At 39.5% G+C, this 17591-nt stretch overlaps 1 protein-coding gene across 4 annotated transcripts in view; it reads right to left on the bottom strand.

Annotated features, from left to right (window-relative positions):
- The window catches only part of FNDC3B (fibronectin type III domain containing 3B), a 391122-nt gene that overhangs the window by 103304 nt on the left and 270227 nt on the right, over nucleotides 1–17591 (bottom strand). For all 4 annotated transcript variants that reach the window (XM_064275476.1, XM_064275474.1, XM_064275478.1 and 1 more), the window contains exons 8-10: nucleotides 15627–15778; nucleotides 12862–12921; nucleotides 2133–2271 (exon numbers count right to left, since the gene is read on the bottom strand). In XM_064275476.1, coding sequence (XP_064131546.1) covers nucleotides 2133–2271; nucleotides 12862–12921; nucleotides 15627–15778 — 351 coding nt within the window. The remainder of the gene's footprint in view (nucleotides 1–2132; nucleotides 2272–12861; nucleotides 12922–15626; nucleotides 15779–17591) is intronic.

The raw sequence follows: 17591 nt of genomic DNA, 5'->3' as shown, positions 1-17591 counted from the left end.
ACCCTATAGGACAAAGAAAAACTGCCCCATCGGGTTTCCAGGGCTATAATCTTTACAGAAGCAGACTGCCACATTTTCCTCCCATGCAGCAGCCGGTGGGTTCGAACTGCCGACCTTTCGTTAGCAACCAAGCACTTTAACCACTGCACCATGAGGGCTCTTTTCTGTGACATCAATTAGACCCCAGTTCTTCGAGGGGGGTGCACAGCTGTATCTGCTGTGTAAATAGTATCTGTTGCTGACTAGCGAAGGGGTGCTGGAAGATGTTTGGCTTTCTCAGGGTCTTCATGGACTCAAGGACAGGCTGCAGGCAGAGAAAGGATCCCTGTCCCCACCTGGAGCATGCTGCTCAGAAAAACTGCTCTAAGGACATGGAACTGAAAACCAAAACTGAAACCAGAAGTTCTTCCCTTACTAGATGGAACAAGGGTATGTTTCTGATTCGTATATAAATAAAGGGAGAAAGAAGATGTGAAACGTTTGCCCCCTGATAACGATATTCAGAGGAATTCTACCTGAGACCTGAATTCATCCAGGTTTCAAGCAGAGCATGTATCAGTGATTCCCAACTTTAGGTTTATAAGACCCCGGGGTCCCTCCAATAATCTTAAGAAGATTGCTTATATTTTCCAAACAAAATGGATTTTAATTATTTCCTTAAAGAAAGATATATTTACATGTATATATATTGGACATGTTTTTAAATGGATATATATGCTCCCAAGAATCAAACAATGATGACCAGTTGGGTGTTACTCTGAAAAGGTGGGGAATCACTGACCTGTATTATCCCTGGAAGCCAGGAAGGAAAATAAAATAGTTCAGTTTCTAAGCCAGTTGCAACTTTGCCTTTGTCCAAATAACACACTCAGGTTGGCCATTGGCTATGAGTATGCAGCTGTCCATGTGAGAACAAAGCCCATGCTTGGCTGCAAACCACTGTTCTCAACTGCTTTTATCAACCCTCTAAATAAATTTGACCCTCTTGTTTACAAAGCAAAAGACAAAATATTTCTTCACCAGTAATGGATCTCCTCAGCCACCTTATTTCTTTCATACATCATTATTTCCCCCATACCATAAATCTGTATTATTCTCTACCTTCATAGGTATGCCTTTGTGAAGACATGACATAAAAGGAACACATTTTACATTTTTAACTAAATTTTGTAATATCAGCATAGAGAAATAATTACTGTAGAGATTGACAACAGAATCTACTTTCTTGCAAGCACAACCATGACTAATAGGCTAATAGCACATCTAAAGGAAGGCTCAATTGGATGGCTCTTTGGCAACAGTTAGTTGTAGACAGCAAATTTGCACTTCACGAAAACTATTATATAATTCAGGCTTTTTTTTTTTTTTCTTCCATTTTAATAATTAGTAACCCTGACTTATTTAAGGCCTAATTAGTGAAAATTAATGAAGTCTTAATGTATATTAGAACACTGAACATTCTAAGCAAAGTTTTAAATATTAAATATTTCAGGTTACCAATGAAAGACACCAACAGAACCATACCCAAACCAAAACCCACTGCTCTCTACTGGATTCCAATTCATAGCACCCCTACAGGTCAGAGGAGAACTGCCCCAAAGAGTTTCCAAGGCTGTTAATCTTTACAGGAGCAGACTGCCACATCTTTCTTTCACAGGGTGGCTGGTGGGTTCAAACTATTGATCTTTTTGGCTAATAGCCAAGCACTTTTACCACTGTACCACCAGGGCTCCTTAATAGAGCCATAAGCCTACTTGATTTCTAAATCTTTCTTTACAAAACTTTTTACTGAAGTCTTCAAATGTGTGTTGAAGTAAACCATTAGAAAATGATGAAATGTGGTCATTTTAAGTACTTACATCACTTATAAAGTCTTGCTTACCTAAGAAATTTACCAAATTCTCCTGTAAAGAGAGTGAAAGCTGGATTTTGCAGTTCCCTCTTCCTACCCAGTTGTCCAATTTTAAAAGAAATAGTGATTTTTGATATCATAATAATTTGTTTCGCATAGCTACTACGTAGAAAACCAAACACTATCATACAACTGGGATAGTGCAACATAAATGTTTCAAACGGCTACAAACGGACATCATCTTAACTGCAGACCGTTACTGACACTTTGAGCTACCCACCTTCCACTGCAAGGTTAGTGAACTTTTGCTCCTGTGCGCCAGCTTAGGTGGGAAAGGACACTCAGGTGCACAGCTGTGGGTGGTGAAGCTAACTGGCTCGGAGCAGGATCCCTTTACGGAATTGTACATGGCATAGACCCTGAAAACAGACAGACAAACATAGTCAGTGGCAGTGGCCAATCACAGAGGACCATGATTTTTATCTCAGCTTTGCCCCAGTACTTTCTGTAAATGAACAGAATTTCTTGTATAGTGAACAAACACCATGACTCTTGTTCTTATCTGCTGGTCTTGCCCTGACCTAAAAATGGTCAGCAGTACAGGTGCTATCGCGTCGTCGATTCTAGCTCATAGGAACCCTGTGTGTGTCAAAGTGGAGCTGTGCTCCATAGGGTTTTTCAATGGCTGGTATTTCAGTAGTAGATTGCCAGGCCTTTCTTCTGAGGCACATCCGGTTAGCAGCTGTCCCAGTATTTGCCTCAATGTGCTCACTCTTTATGCTGTCAGAACCTCCTGGCCACTTAAGATTGAGCAGGTTTTACTGACTGGAAAAGAATATTCTAAAGAAAGAAAAGAAACCTTAATTCCCAGAATAGTCTCCAAATACCACATTCTAAAAACCAACAAGAGCGCCTTGGGCAAATTAAATTATTGACCTCTCAAAGCCTTAAACTGTAAGTCTGTAAAATGGGGATAAAATGAGACAAGCCACTCTTGGGTTGACTTTGGAAAAAGGCTAAAAGTAGAGTTAAGAGATGGATGAAAAGAGACAAGAAGCAGTGATGACAGTCCACAGTCTGGACAGACACTACACAAATACAAACAACAGGGTAGATGACATCACTAAACTGCTTATAGCAGTGCACAAATTTATGTAAAAAAAAAAAAAAACGGATGATTCACACACAGAAACACATTTGCTACTGCCAAGTGCATCTCTCACTGATTCAACAAAAACAATGCTCCAGTACAGTTTATCTATGTGAATATTTAACTCTTGTACAGGGCGCCAAGATTAAAGATGCTCGTTCTACACATTGAAATGCTTGGATCAATGTTAAATATATACGCCTAATTTCTCCAGAGAAGCTATGAAGAAAAAGCATATAATGCCCCACATAGTACCACACTTTTCAAAATCCATAAAATAGGATTATGTTGATTTTTATCATTCTCCTTTCTAGTTTTCTTTTTTTTTTTACATTGGATCTTAAAAAAATTTTTTTTTGAAAACATACTCTTAAAAATACAACAACGAATGCAAAAAACACAAAATAATAAATGTTGGAGAGTCTGCAGAGAGATTGGAACTCTTATACACTGCTGGTGGGAATGTAAAATGGTACAACCACTTTGGAAATCTATCTGGCGTTATCTTAAATGGTTAGAAATAGAACTACCATACAACCCAGAAATCCCACTCCTCGGAATATACCCTAGAGAAACAAGAGCCTTCACACAAACAGATATATGCACACCCATGTTTATTGCAGCTCTGTTTACAATAGCAAAAAGCTGGAAGCAACCAAGGTGTCCATCAACGGATGAATGGGTAAATAAATTGTGGTATATTCACACGATGGAATACTACGCATCGATAAAGAACAGTGACGAATCTGTGAAACATTTCATAACATGGAGGAACCTGGAAGGCATTATGCTGAGTGAAATTAGTCAGAGGCAAAAGGACAAATGTTGTATAAGACCACTATTATAAGATCTTGAGAAACAGTATAAACCGAGAAGAACACATACTTTTGTGGTTACGAGGCGGGGGGGAGGGAGGGAGGGAGAGGGTTTTTTATTGATTAGTTAGTAGATAAGAACTGCTTTAGGTGAAGGATAGGACAACACTCAATACGTGGAAGGTCAGCTCAACTGGACTGGACCAAAAGCAAAGAAGTTTCCGGGATAAAATGAATGCTTCAAAGGTCCGCGGAGCAAGGGTGGGGGTTTGGGGACCATGGTTTAAGGGGACTTCTAAGTCAATTGGCAAAATAATTCTATTATGAAAACATTCTGCATCCCATTTTGAAATGTGGCGTCTGGGGTCTTAAATGCTAACAAGCAGCCATCTAAGATGCATCAATTGGTCTCAACCCACCTGGAGCAAAGGAGAATGAAGAACACCAAGGTCACACGACAACTAAGAGCCCAAGAGACAGAAAGGGCCACATGAACCAGAGACCTACATCATCCTGAGACCAGAAGAACTAGTTGGTGCCTGGCCACAATCGATGACTGCCCTGACAGGGAGCACAACAGAGAACTCCTGAGGGAACAGAAGATCAGTGGGATGCAGACCCCAAATTCTCATAAAAAGACCATACTTGATGGTCTGACTGAGACTAGAGGAATCCCGGTGGCCATGCTCCCCAGACCTTCTGTTGGCACAGGACAGGAACCATCCCTGAAGACAACTCATCAGACATGAAAGGGACTGGACAGTGGGTGGGAGAGAGATGCTGATGAAGAGTGAGCTAATTATATCAGGTAGACACTTGAGATTGTGTTGGCATCTCCTGTCTGGAGGGGGGATGGGAGGATAGAGAGAGTGGGAAGCTGGCAAAATAGTCACGAAAGGAGAGACTGAAAGGGCTGACTCACTAGGGGGAGAGCAAGGGGGAGTACGGAGTAAGACGTATGTAAACTTATATGTGACAGACTGACTTGATTTGTAAACATTCACTCGAAGCTCAATAAAAGTTAATAAAAAAAAAAATACAACAATGGAATCTCTGCTGTTTAAAAGAAGTCCAAGGATTAAGGTATTCAAAGAACTGGTAAAATACATATCAAGCCCTTAACTGTTACAACGACCCCTTCTATGAGACGGGAAACTCTTATTACCCCATTTCAGACAGAGGGAAATGGAGACTTGGAGAGGTGATGTAAATTTCCCAAAGCGACAGTTAGAAAGTCAGATAAACTGTATTCAGCTCTCAAACTGTAACCACTGTACTCTACTGCCTACTCCCCTTGCTCATCCTGCAATTATGTTCTCTTAACGCCCACAATTCCTCTTACTCCACTCAATGAAAACAAAACAACAGCTAAACATGACATTACAGAAGACAGGTTCTTCTTATGTGTCCAATTTACAAGTTCTTTCTCCTCAAGAAAGATGAACTGTTCATGACAAAAAAATTTACAGAGGCTAAGAAAAAAAAAAAAATCAGAAATGCCAACTCTCAATTCTAAAAAGGAAAATACATATTTGTTGTATTTGACTCATTAGCCTTAGGAAAGGACACTCTGACATTTAATCCAAAAGAGTGATACTTTTGGTTACAATGGTCTCCACCCCAGTCTCTGCTGAAGGATATCCTTCCTTTTGCACTCACTGTAAGCGGGACATCGTGTTTGTTAGAGCAGAGGGTCAGCGAAAACAAGGGAAGTCCTCAAGGAGATGGAGTGACGAAATAGCCGCAACAGCACCAAAGACCATGAAGATAGCACAGGGCCAGGCAACGTCTCCTTCTGTTATCCATAAGGTTGCCATGAGCCAAAGCAACTAAAGGCAACAACATGAACAGGCACATGATAACATAAGCTCCAATGGTAGATCTGGCAAGATCATGTCCATGTGTCAAGAGGGGCTCACAGGGAGTAAGTTACTGAATATGAATCATCAAAGAACATTCCAGACATGGGCAGGGCTCCAGCCTGAACTCTGACAAATCAGAATTTGTCAACTGGTGGCTCATTGGTTGAATCTGACCCAAGGATATACATGTGTATAACAAATACAATTTTTTTTAAAAACAAATATTGATGTTCCCTAATGAATAAAAGAATTCAGACAAGGATCACCACGAACAGGTACACTCAAACATTATGCACTCCTAATGAAAGACCACACCACCACCTATTGAATAGTCTTACAGATAAATTAAACTTGTGTCTGATTAAGCCTCTTTACCACTTTACAGGAAACACAGGCCAGGGGAACTTATTAAGCAACACCAACACCACAGGGATGCAATCAGCCAAATTCAGGCTGTGGGAAACTCTACAGGACAAAAAAAAAAAATCCAACAAGTTGCAAGGGGGAAAAAAAGATGGAGGGAAAACCTATAAATTGAAAGAAACTTAAGAGATACCAACCAACCAGAATATTCAGGCCATGTTTGAACCTGAATTACAACAAACTAATTGAAAAACAAAACACCCATCTTCGGGACAATGAGGAAATGGGAACTGTCTCTGAATTTTAAAGATATTGAGAATTATTTTGGGGGGGGGTGGGTGTGTGATGATGCTATTGTGACTATGATGAAAAGACAAGGGGGAGTCCTTATCTTTAGAGAGACTTTCTAAAATATTTACAGGTGAAATAAGATGATGTCTGCACTTGACTTCAAAATAATTGAGGGAGGATGGTAGGTGAGGCTATCGAAGAAATAAGTTAGTTGATGGGTACTTAAGAGTCCGTTAAAGTAATCTGTCTACTTCTGACTGCAATTTTCTGACACGAAAATAGTTAAAATCAAATCAAAGCCAACACCAAAAAAAACCTGGAGATCTCTTATAAAAAAATAACCTTTGGCGTCTCTTTTGAAAACTGAAGTTCTAGAACTGCAGGTGTGCCATATTATAATTGTCTCATCACTATCTCCCTAGTTGCTGATGGACATAAAGCAAAGTAGGTGTCCTAGGGGGAGATGACTGCCCTCTGAAGAAACCCAGAACTCTATCTTTGTGCGGTAAAGGAGGAAGAGCTATTCTCTGGAGCCAGTAAATCTAGAATAACCTGAACAGGGACAATAAATGATGTCCATTGCCTACAGGGGGCCTTCCACTTTTATTAACCCCCTTTACTGGCCCTTCCATTATCTCTTCCCCTACCTGTTCTCTATACATCTTAGTTAGCATATAGACATGTCCGTCTTATTAGTATTTAAGGCCAGGAGAGAGGAATTTAGGCATTCCCTTCCCATGACGTGAATCGGAGCGTGCTTGGATGTGATCTAACCTTGTGGACAAGAGACTAACTTCAGGAATCAAGGCAGATGACGAGGCGTACAATTCTACTCATCCCTGTCCTGTTTATTCTGTAGGTAATAAATGCCTGTTGATCACACCATTAAAAGTACCTGGTCTGTGCTCTAAGGAACCTGGTGGCACAGTGGTTAAGTGCTCAGCTGCTAACCAAAAGGTTGGCAGTTCGAACCCGCCAGCCACTCCACGGAAGAAAGATGTGGCAGACTGCTTCTATAAAGGTTTACAGCCTTGGAAACTGTAAGGGGCAGTTCTACTCTGTCCCAGAGGGTTGTTATGAGTCAGAATTGACTTTACAGCTGAGAGTCTGGTTTGTTTTTTTTTTTTTTTTGGTCTGTGCTCTTCTCCAAACCATCCTTCACTATGAACTTGTGAATACAGCAACATTGAGAAGAACACAGGCCACGTTCCTACACTGTGATGACTGCATACAGCTGAGAACAGCTCCCCCTTTAGATGGGGCAGGTGCCGCCCAGTTCACCAGAATCCCCACTACTCCCTGTCTCCTCTGCAATGAGATTACTAGTCAGCTGCCGCCCGCCCACCCCACTTTATGCATTCATTTAGGCTCTCTGCCCCAACCCACCTGGTATCTTAGTTTGTAATCACCAGTATCAGCCTACAAATGGGAAACTAACTCAGGTCAAGTTCTCTGTTTCTTTTTAATGGGATCCTTGGAGTTAGAAACCCATACCCCCTAAGCTACAGAAACATGAGTCACTGGGGCTCTTGGAGGCCACATTGGGAGGATGACAGTGGGGATAAAAGTAAAAAAAAATCCTGATAGCAAGGTGAAAATTTGAGGTAGTTGAAGATGAACAGTTGCGTGGGTCACGTGGAGCTATTTTCCTTATGAACGTTTTTGTCTTAATCTCAAAGAATGATATACTTTGTTTGGACAAGTAAAAGCCTGCCAGCAAGAGAAACGAGTCATTATATATGGCAATATTAATATATTACATCAACAAGATATGACAAGATATCTAGGTATCCCATCATACATCCACCAATTAAAACTGTTCATTAAATAGACAGCAACAAATTGTAATAAATGTAAATAGCTCCATTTTTACTGATAACAGTTTTCAGTTAAGAAAGTCTCTGGAAATGATGCTTTGCTTCAAAGAGCGCATATATATACAGCATACATTTTCCCTAAATATCATCATGCAATAGGAAGATCTGTGCAGTAGGATTGGATTCTTGGATTAAAGAGATCAGTAAATGGTTTAGTTTCTTTTGCTTTTATATCAGGAAAGGAAGATAATACATTTTTCTAAAAATATAATTAATCTTGTGCTGGGTTTTCACATTTGTTATAGCTTAGATACTGGCTAAATGCTTATGAAACAGGTGCTCCAAGAATTTCAGAAGTATGCCTCCAACTTCATCCAGCACATCTGTAACAACTGGGAGCCATGGTTTCTGGTCAATAACACCTATTTCATAATCCAGGACTATGCTGGTCAACCGTATTTTTGGAAATGTTTCATCACATAATTTTTCTGGGAAATATTATTACATGATATCATGTCTGGGCAACTTCTTTTCCAAACTATTCATGCTAATGACCGGAAAACTGCTTCTCACCAATTTTGACCCTAAAAATGCTATCCATTCCATTACTCAAATCCCTGATTCCTGAATCCTATCACTGATAAAAACACATGTTCGAGTCTATAGTAAAATGGATATTTCAATGCCGTTAGTAATTGTAAAACTACCAATTGAAAAAGGAGCATACTTTTCCAGGAAATACACATACAACATGCAGAGAAAACCACTAAAGCATATGTATAAATATTTATTTATAAATACATTTAGTTATGTATTTGATTTTTCTCTTTTCCCCACCCCTTCTGAACATACAACCAACCATAGAGACACACAACACTGTAGGATGGAGACTTTGTATTAGTGACTTTATATAATAAATAGCACAATGCACTCTATGGAAGCACTGAATAAAAATACTTTTAAACATCCAACCAATGGAATTTATAAACCCAAAAGAGCAATGTGTATAAGAATGGGATAACAAAGACAAAATGTTTTTATAAAAATGATGATTTTTATAAAAACCTAACAAAAGATCCAACCCTAAATATTGCATATCCATGTATACATTATAGAGGAATATTATTTTCCTCATTCATCATGAGGAAAATAAGAGTAGTTGTTAATGACACACAAAAATCCTTAGCAAAATGAAAAAGAAAAAAAACAAAAAACTTTAAAACCTGAATTGTCTTGGGATACAGTTTTCCATGAAGAATTTGGTCCAAATAACATGGCAGATCCCAATATAAACAGCCAGGAGCACACGACCTGTGACACTGTCTAAATGATAACACTGGTCCCTTAATAAGTTATTCCCAGTAACAGTAAGGTGATGGTGAGAAAAAGCTGAGAACTGTTCCTGCCTAGTAACTGAGGCCCTGCACCAGGCAATACAACCACAGGGCTCCATAATCTAGAGACTGTTACTTCAAAAAAACGTTTGTCTACCTGACTGGTGAACTCATATGATACTCACAAACATGTGCAGGAAAAAGCTGAAGACGAGAAAAATGGTTATATAAAGATATCAAGCAATCAGTGTGAAAGGGATGGAGTTAAGAGCAGCAAAATCAGAAGCAATGAGAAACAACAGCAGAAGCCCTAGGTGAGGCTTCATCATGTGATTTAAGAAAGAAACCCTTCACTCGACTGAAGAGTGATTTGAACGGAGACTTGTACAGGCCTTAGTCAAAACGTGCAATATTAACAACTAGAAAGGAAATGTAGCCAGTTTCATGCTGCTACAAGAAATACCTCTGTTTTCATCAGTGGCTAGGCAGACTTCTACCAGGGCAGCACTTTCTAAATTGGTAACACACAAACAAAAACGACAATGAATCTAATTGCTCATCCTGCTGCTGTCCAAAAATGGGACTCTATTGTTGTCACTATTACGGAAACTTAGGGAGGGAATTATTTCCATATAGCCTCTTGAGGCTTTAAATTATATTTAAAACTCCATTTGAGGTTACCATATGTAGTAAAAGCTTACATTCCTGGAACTAAGATGTTGAGAATCTCAACTGCATCACAGAAGAAGATATTGTTCCTTCTTTTCAGTGCCAAATACGATGTATCTTATCCCAATAAGACAGTGAGTGATATGTTCAAATGAGACACAGGTTGTCATAAAGCCCTCAATTTTTATTTTCGGAGAGTAGAAAAACTAGAAAAACCTTGGAGAAACAAAGCTAACAAAAACAATATCTATACAACACTTTACAAGTTTATGATAGATTTGAACGTATCTCTCGTTTGATCTCATACCATCTCTGAGGCTAGCAGTATTACACTCACTATAAAAATGAGAAAATAAGGCCAAAGGGGTTTGAATGACTTGCCTTAACACACACTCTTAGTAATTAACAGAGCCATTAAATCCAAATTCCAAGCTATGTCCATTATGTACCATGCTGCCTGTCCAAAGCAATTCACGGCAAAGGAAGCTAAATCCAAGTAAGAGTTAGAAGTGATAACTACTAGTATGAAAAATGAAAGGCTATATACGAAAAGAGAATGGATGATCTATACGGACTGTGGACTAAACAGGACAAAAAGACTGAAGTTTGGACTGTAGACATTTTTATTAGTAGAGAGAATTTTTTTTTAAAATACTAAAGTATCATCAAGGGGAGGGAGGATTTTCTCTTTCTGGCAAGCAGAGAGCTAGGCCATATTATATTAATCATTGGTGGCTTGTAGGCTGTTAATGTGTGGTATCACGTGTGTCACATGTGTCACGGATGTTACACATACAGGATTCCAAATGTTTTAGGAGAAATGCCGGAGCCAAAGCCTCACATTACTTTCGTGGAATTCATGCATTATTCCTTTTTATCCTCCCTGAAGTTCAAGGTGTTGATAAGACACAGGAGTAAAAAGACTTGAGCAAGTTTTCCAGAAGTTTACCCTTTGGAAGGGGGAGGGGGGAATGACAGACAGAATGGTAAATAAAGGGTAGGCTCTTTATGACATTTAAATTTCTTAAAAAGGATACTATAAGCATGTGAGTGGGCAGAAAATTAATAAAGTAAACCTTTAGTAAAAGCAATAGCCGTGAACTGTTCAAAACATTATGAAGAAAAAATGAAACATATGTTAACAATGAATAATGGATAACATTTACATGGCTTCCTATACGGTGTTACTGTTTCTGATTTGTTGTTAAATCGACCATTATGAAGAATGGTTATGCCATTTCTATCATCATTTCAGCTTCACAAATTTTATAAATCCTTCTATTTCTACAGGCCATGTGAAAAGTTCAGTTTTACGGTTGAAGGTAGTAGACTCAAAATTCAAAACTTTTGATTTAAACAGGAAGAGATGGCTGCAAAAGAGTTTATCTAAATAACACAATAGCTAAGCAGATGTGCACTTCATGACCGAATATAAAACGCCACCTTGCTCTTATGTATTGCTTTAAACTTAGTTTTAAGCACTGTGCTTTCTAATGATGTAACCTCAACACATTGCAGTTTTCCTACCTTTCTTACTGAGAAAATTGTGGCACAGGGATTCTATATGACTTATCAAAGTTAAAACAGCCAATCAATGGCAGAACCAGGACTAGAACTCAGACCTCCTACTACGCCATCCTGCCTCTCGCCTATCACAAAGGAGCATGTGGGGAGAATTAACCTCTGATAAGTATAACAAAGGACATGTACTTGGTGCTTGCAATTTTATTACACAGTCTCATGTACACACAGAGCCCTGGTGGCTCAGTGGTTAAGGGCTACAGCTGCTAATCAAAAGGTCAGCAGTTCAAATCCACCAGCTGCTCCTTGGAAACCCTATGGGGTAGTTCTACTCTGTCCTAGAGGGTCACTATGAGTCAGAGTCAACTCGACAGTGAGTTTCGTTGAGAATCTGTTATTATGCACCCTGTAAGATAAAATTACATTTTCTGGTAAACTTAGACATCAAATTAAACTAAAAAAATAATGTTATGGACCACATCCAGAAACCTGCCTATCTGCAAAGGGATGGATGGATGTATCAATCAGGCTCTGTAAAAATTTAGATAATGGTTTTCTCCTCACGGATCTGTGGTTAAACGAGTTTCTTCCTAAGATAAACTAGCCCTGCCTTCCAGAGTAATCTCAGTAAAGACTCCAGACTACGTATCGTACCACACAGCATTTGCCGAACTGGGGTTAATTCGGGTCAGAGTTAATGTGATGCCTGCATTACTTGCCTTATTTCAAAAGCTACTGACTTCTAAGGTCCAAAGTTGCTCCTGCAACATGGGAAGGGTTTATTTAGTCATTTGGGCTGACCAGATGGTTTATACACATGGTCTATAAGAAAAAAATTGAAGTACCCTTAGTAAAAAAAAAAAAAAATTTTCTATAGGAAGAAAATATTATCTATTAAATCACACAGTCCAGTACGTCTTAGAAGACCACATAAAACAAACTTCTTAAAATAATTTTTAAAATGCTGTTCAGCCTATCACCTACTTTTCTATTACCAGAAGCTTTTCCATGCACTCCCAGTCATGATGATCAAGAGTGCAGAACACCATGAGTGGCCACTGAGCAACAGTGCCATAACTTTCAGTTAGGCAAGTGCCGTTAACCGAGAACCTTTAACAGGGGTCCTGTGATGTGCTTCAATGACCTGGTTTCTCTAATGTACTTGAGTTCTTATATCCTGAACTCACCTCACATGATAATCAGTTGCTGGTCTAAGATCTTTCAGGTTACATTCTAATTCTTCTCCGCTGCAAAGAAAAGTCAATCATTAGTTAACGATATTTCAAAAGTAATAGTTTTTGGATTTGGTTCTGATAGCCATGTACCAGAAAAGATTCAAAAACTACTATGTCTTGATTCTACCATAAGCCAGAAGAAATAAACTTTCTTATTTGGTCTTGCTGCATTTTTAGACTCGAAAATCAGATTCCTCTTAATGATGTCAGCCTAGATCTAGAAAATGGCAAGGTTAACTTACTAACAAAATTTCAAAATGTAAGCTTTTTTTTTTTTTTTTTTAAGCAATTTAATGTGTTCTCCCTACCAGGGTGCAGCCTTATCACTTCTTAAAACTGCAAGCAAAAGCAAACGACTGCACGAGCTGTCAGTCAAGGGCAGCTCTCAGACTTACCTTGGCAGAAACCCCAACTACTCAACTTCTGGACTCTCTTGATGAAATCTGCTTCCCTCACATACCAGTGCACTTAACAGATAGCTCTTTTACATAAAATAAAATCATGTAAATGATCATAAGTTGCATCTGAACCTCTACCTATATGAGGAAACAACAAATGCAAAATAAGGACTATTCCATTAACATTTTTTTCAAGGTGGCTGGGATGGAGAGCAGTAGTCTTCAAAAATGTCAGGATCATCAGAGGAAGAGGAAGATGGTAAAAATGCTTTAAATTAAAGAAGTCTAAAGAGACATGACAACTAAATGCAGTATCTGGCCCTGGACTGGATCCTGTCTTGGGAGGGAATGAACATACTCAAACAGACATTATCAGATTAAAATTGACAAAACTGGAATATGAATGGTGGATTAGATAAAAGTATCTACGTAAGCGTAGGAAGCTGATAACTGCACTGTGGTTTCTTTAAGTGACTATCCTTAATTCTTAGGAAATATAAAACGAAGGATTCAGTGGCAAAGGCCACGATATATGAAGCTTAGGGAAAAAAGTTACAGAGAGGAGACACAGGGACAGAAGGAAGAGGGCAAATGATACAGCGAGTAGTGCAAAATGTTAATAACAGGCAAATCTGGGAAAAGGGAATACAGGCATGCCTCTTTATTTCTGTAACTTTTCAAAAGTCTAAAATTACTTCCAAATAAAAAGTTTTAATAATAAAATTATAAACTGGAGATCTATGCCCACACTTTGCCTGCAACTCTGTTTGACCTGCACTGTATTTTTAAAATATTTTTAGTTTGCTTAGTTTGTTTAATATCCGGAAACTTTACATAACAATTCAGATTTTCAGCAGCTCTTGAAAACAATCCAAACATTCAGCAATTCTGGCTACATTCCCTCATGGCAATAACTGATTTCAGCGGAGTGGTGGCAGCTTCCTTCCCAAGGAGGCAGGGGGAGCTCTCCTCCTCACCTCACTCCCGACCTTCCCATGTTTCTCATTATGTCACCTGCCTGGCCCCTCCAGGCACTGGAGACTCTAGCCCCTGCCACCAATATGAACATTGCACTGATGAACATTACCTATTTGTTCCTTCGTGGGGGTGGAGGAAGGAGCGCTCTGTATTTCTCTAAGCTTTTTTTTACCAATTCTAATTTTTAAAAGTAGAACCAAATGGTTGTGAGTCAGAGTAAGAAGTCAGGGTTTTATTCTGAGTAGAGTGGGGGCGCACTGGCCTGCTCTCTGCAAGGGAGCTGTATTGCCTGAGTTCTGTTTCTGCAGTGTGCAGGCTAGACTGCAGGACAGCTGGGTGCCAGAGAACCTGAGGAGTCCTGCAGAAGTCCGGGCAAGAGACGATGGAGCAGTACAGGCAGTGAGAGGAGGAGAGAGCAGCTAATGGGTTTCCTTCCTCATCTCCTTTTTGTCTTTGTCAGGAATAAGACACAACCCCCAAGCAAGGTAAGAAATAGGAACAGGGATGTGGGCACAAGGTCTGTCTACATGCTGATGCAGCAGAGAAACAAGAGAGAAAGCAAGTAGGCGGAAGGGAAGTGGGGCTGATGTGGCCACATGACCCGGGGCTGCGGGAGTCCTTTCCAGGGCCTCTCACAGGGAGGTCAAACAAGGAGCTAAAACAAAACTGACCTTCTGGTTTCCTGCTCTGCAAATCTGAGCAGCGCCCAGCAATTACAAAGGAGAAAAAACTTGACTCTGAAATTTTTTTATATCACATTTAGAATACGACCATAAATGATGTGAGTAGTTAATATCTGGGAGTCCATAAAGCAGGAGAGGCCATTTGGAGGCTAATCCCATAGTCTGTGTGCTAAACTTCTCGATCATTTAAGAAAGCCTCGGCGTGAAATGTTCTCAAGTCATCTTTACTATATGCTGGAAAACTTCTGAGAGGATAAGAAGGTAAGCCCAAAAGACATTAACCATATTACAGAATTAAAAAAAAAAAAAGTCAGAGTCACATTTTACCCTGGTAGACATTAGTAGAAAATTTGTATTAATACTATACTGACAAGCTAACAGAACCAAGTGATATATTTCATCAAAACCAAATAGCTCTACAATGTTGTTATTGTCAGTCATGGTCAAGTCAATTCTGACTCATGGCGACCCCAAGTGCAATACTAATTTCTAATTAATAATTTTGTTGAAATTAGCCCTTGACATTATAATTATTGGCAATTCTTAAAATTAACTATTTAAAGGAAAATCTGTAAAGCCTTAACATTTCCCTTAGTTTCCTTTTTTCTTAATGCCTCTAACTTCACAGCAAGGAAAAATACATGGAAACACAGGTTACCTGTAAATTATCTTGTATTTTCCATCTCGTCCTTTGTCTGATAAGGCCACCTCATAACTGTAGGGGAAGGAAAGACCGCTGTGGGGTCCACACGAAAGTCCAACTGGGGGAGCCCAAGACAGCATAACTGTTCTCGCCTGAATATTAGACACCTGAGGAAGAAAAAGACGGGGCAAGAGTGTTCAAATCCATTTCACCTGGATCAGATACTGCTTCCTTCAATAACATTTTCATAATTATTAGTAGTCACATAAAGAGTTAATCCAACGTAAACAATTTCAAATGTAACAAAAAACATGCTGAATGGTGCTCTCTTGTCAAAGCTCTGATGCCCAGTACAGCTCCTGCAATGTCTGCCTTCATATTGCAAACTTCCATCCAGGCCCAGTGCAATTCACACTCAGTCCTCCAGACAGTGAAAGAGGCAGCCACGTGTAGAATTTTTTTTAAGGTAAAAAGTTTAGTGTAAGATTCAGTGATCTACATGAGAGCCATCACGTCATGAGGAAGGAGTCACATCCATAGGTAGTTTGGGTGGTCTCCACTCATTGCCTGGCATTGAATCATCTCTTAAACCATGCTCCTTGAAGGACTCCCACAGGTTTCCAGCAGAGCCCAATGGCTGGTATGTGGCAGAAAAATGTACGGGACGTGGGATGTTCCATCTCCCCAAGCTCTACTTTCATCTTCTTGGCTTAGCTTCTGCTTAGGACTTCATCTGAACAAAGGGCTCTGGGACTTTTGAAAAAAAGTCTGAAAACCACCGTTTTAAAGTCATGGAGTACCTTATAGGAATCTTTATCATGTATTACCTCTAAAGCAACTAAGAAATTAGATGGCATCACAGGTTAATAATCAGGGAAGAGTTTCCTTGACCTGTGCATAGGGAAGATGGGAATGCAGCCCTTAACCAATGATGGACAGGCGTCAATGATAAATACCCAACAGTCTCACCCTTACTTAGTCCTATTCTGACGCGTGTTCTACACCACCTCCCACTATTCTCCCAGAGTCCTCAGCAGGATGAAGCCCTAGCTGACTGCAGCAGTAACCTGCTCAATAACAGAGCCTGTATTGGTTTTCTTACCTTCTTGTCTCACTTCCCACACTCTTACTGGTGCTTTCTGGGTCACCTTCTAAATAAATGATTTGCACTCAAATCTTTGTCTCACAGACTGTTTCTGGAGAAATCTAACCTAAAATAGGGTCTAATTCTTTAAAATAGAAAAAAAAGCAGAACTGTTAACAAAAATATTCTAAAGGTGATTCTGTTGCTATCTGAATATTGGTCCGTATAACAGGAAAAATAAACAACATTTGGTAAAGACGCTAAAGCTAAATGGTCATCAAGACTTTTTAGCAGTATATTAGGCTGTGGGTGGAAACATGCAACTATCCAGTTCCTCGTCTTTTTCCCCTTCTCTCACTTTGTCCCTAATCTGATTATATAAAAATTATTAAAATGTAAAATAATGTTAAAGCATGAATAGTAATATGGCAAATGAAATGTCAAGTCTCCCCTTCCAGTCTGTTATTCATCCCATTTTTTAGCAGGTATCCTTCACATCATTTCTGTTCCTTACAGGTTTAGCATCATGACATCTTTAGCCAATTATTTAGTCTGACTCCTACTCATGCTTCAAGACCCCAGCCAGTCCTCACTACCTCACGGCCTCCACGCAGCCTTCCTGAGCTGCTATCGATTGTCTCCTTTGAAGCATTGCACCCACTGCATCTTGCGTTCCCCAGAACCTTGCTGGTACCTCGATCGCTGCTAATCAGGTTACGGCATTTGTCTACTTCTCCCAATGGACTAGGGGACTCACAAAGGACAGAGCCAAGTCATATTCAACTGTGAGTAGTGGTTGCTTAGCAAACGGTTGTTGAATGAAAAATAAAAATCAAAGAGAAGAACATAGTCTGAGTTTCTGAATGGGGCAAAAGAGTGGGTGGTAGACTAGTATT

Source organism: Loxodonta africana, chromosome 23 (assembly GCF_030014295.1).
Source record: "Loxodonta africana isolate mLoxAfr1 chromosome 23, mLoxAfr1.hap2, whole genome shotgun sequence".
In the NCBI taxonomy this organism is placed as follows: Eukaryota; Metazoa; Chordata; class Mammalia; order Proboscidea; family Elephantidae; genus Loxodonta; species Loxodonta africana.
Note: the sequence above shows the minus strand (reverse complement) of the source record. Positions and strands in the feature narration are given on the sequence as shown.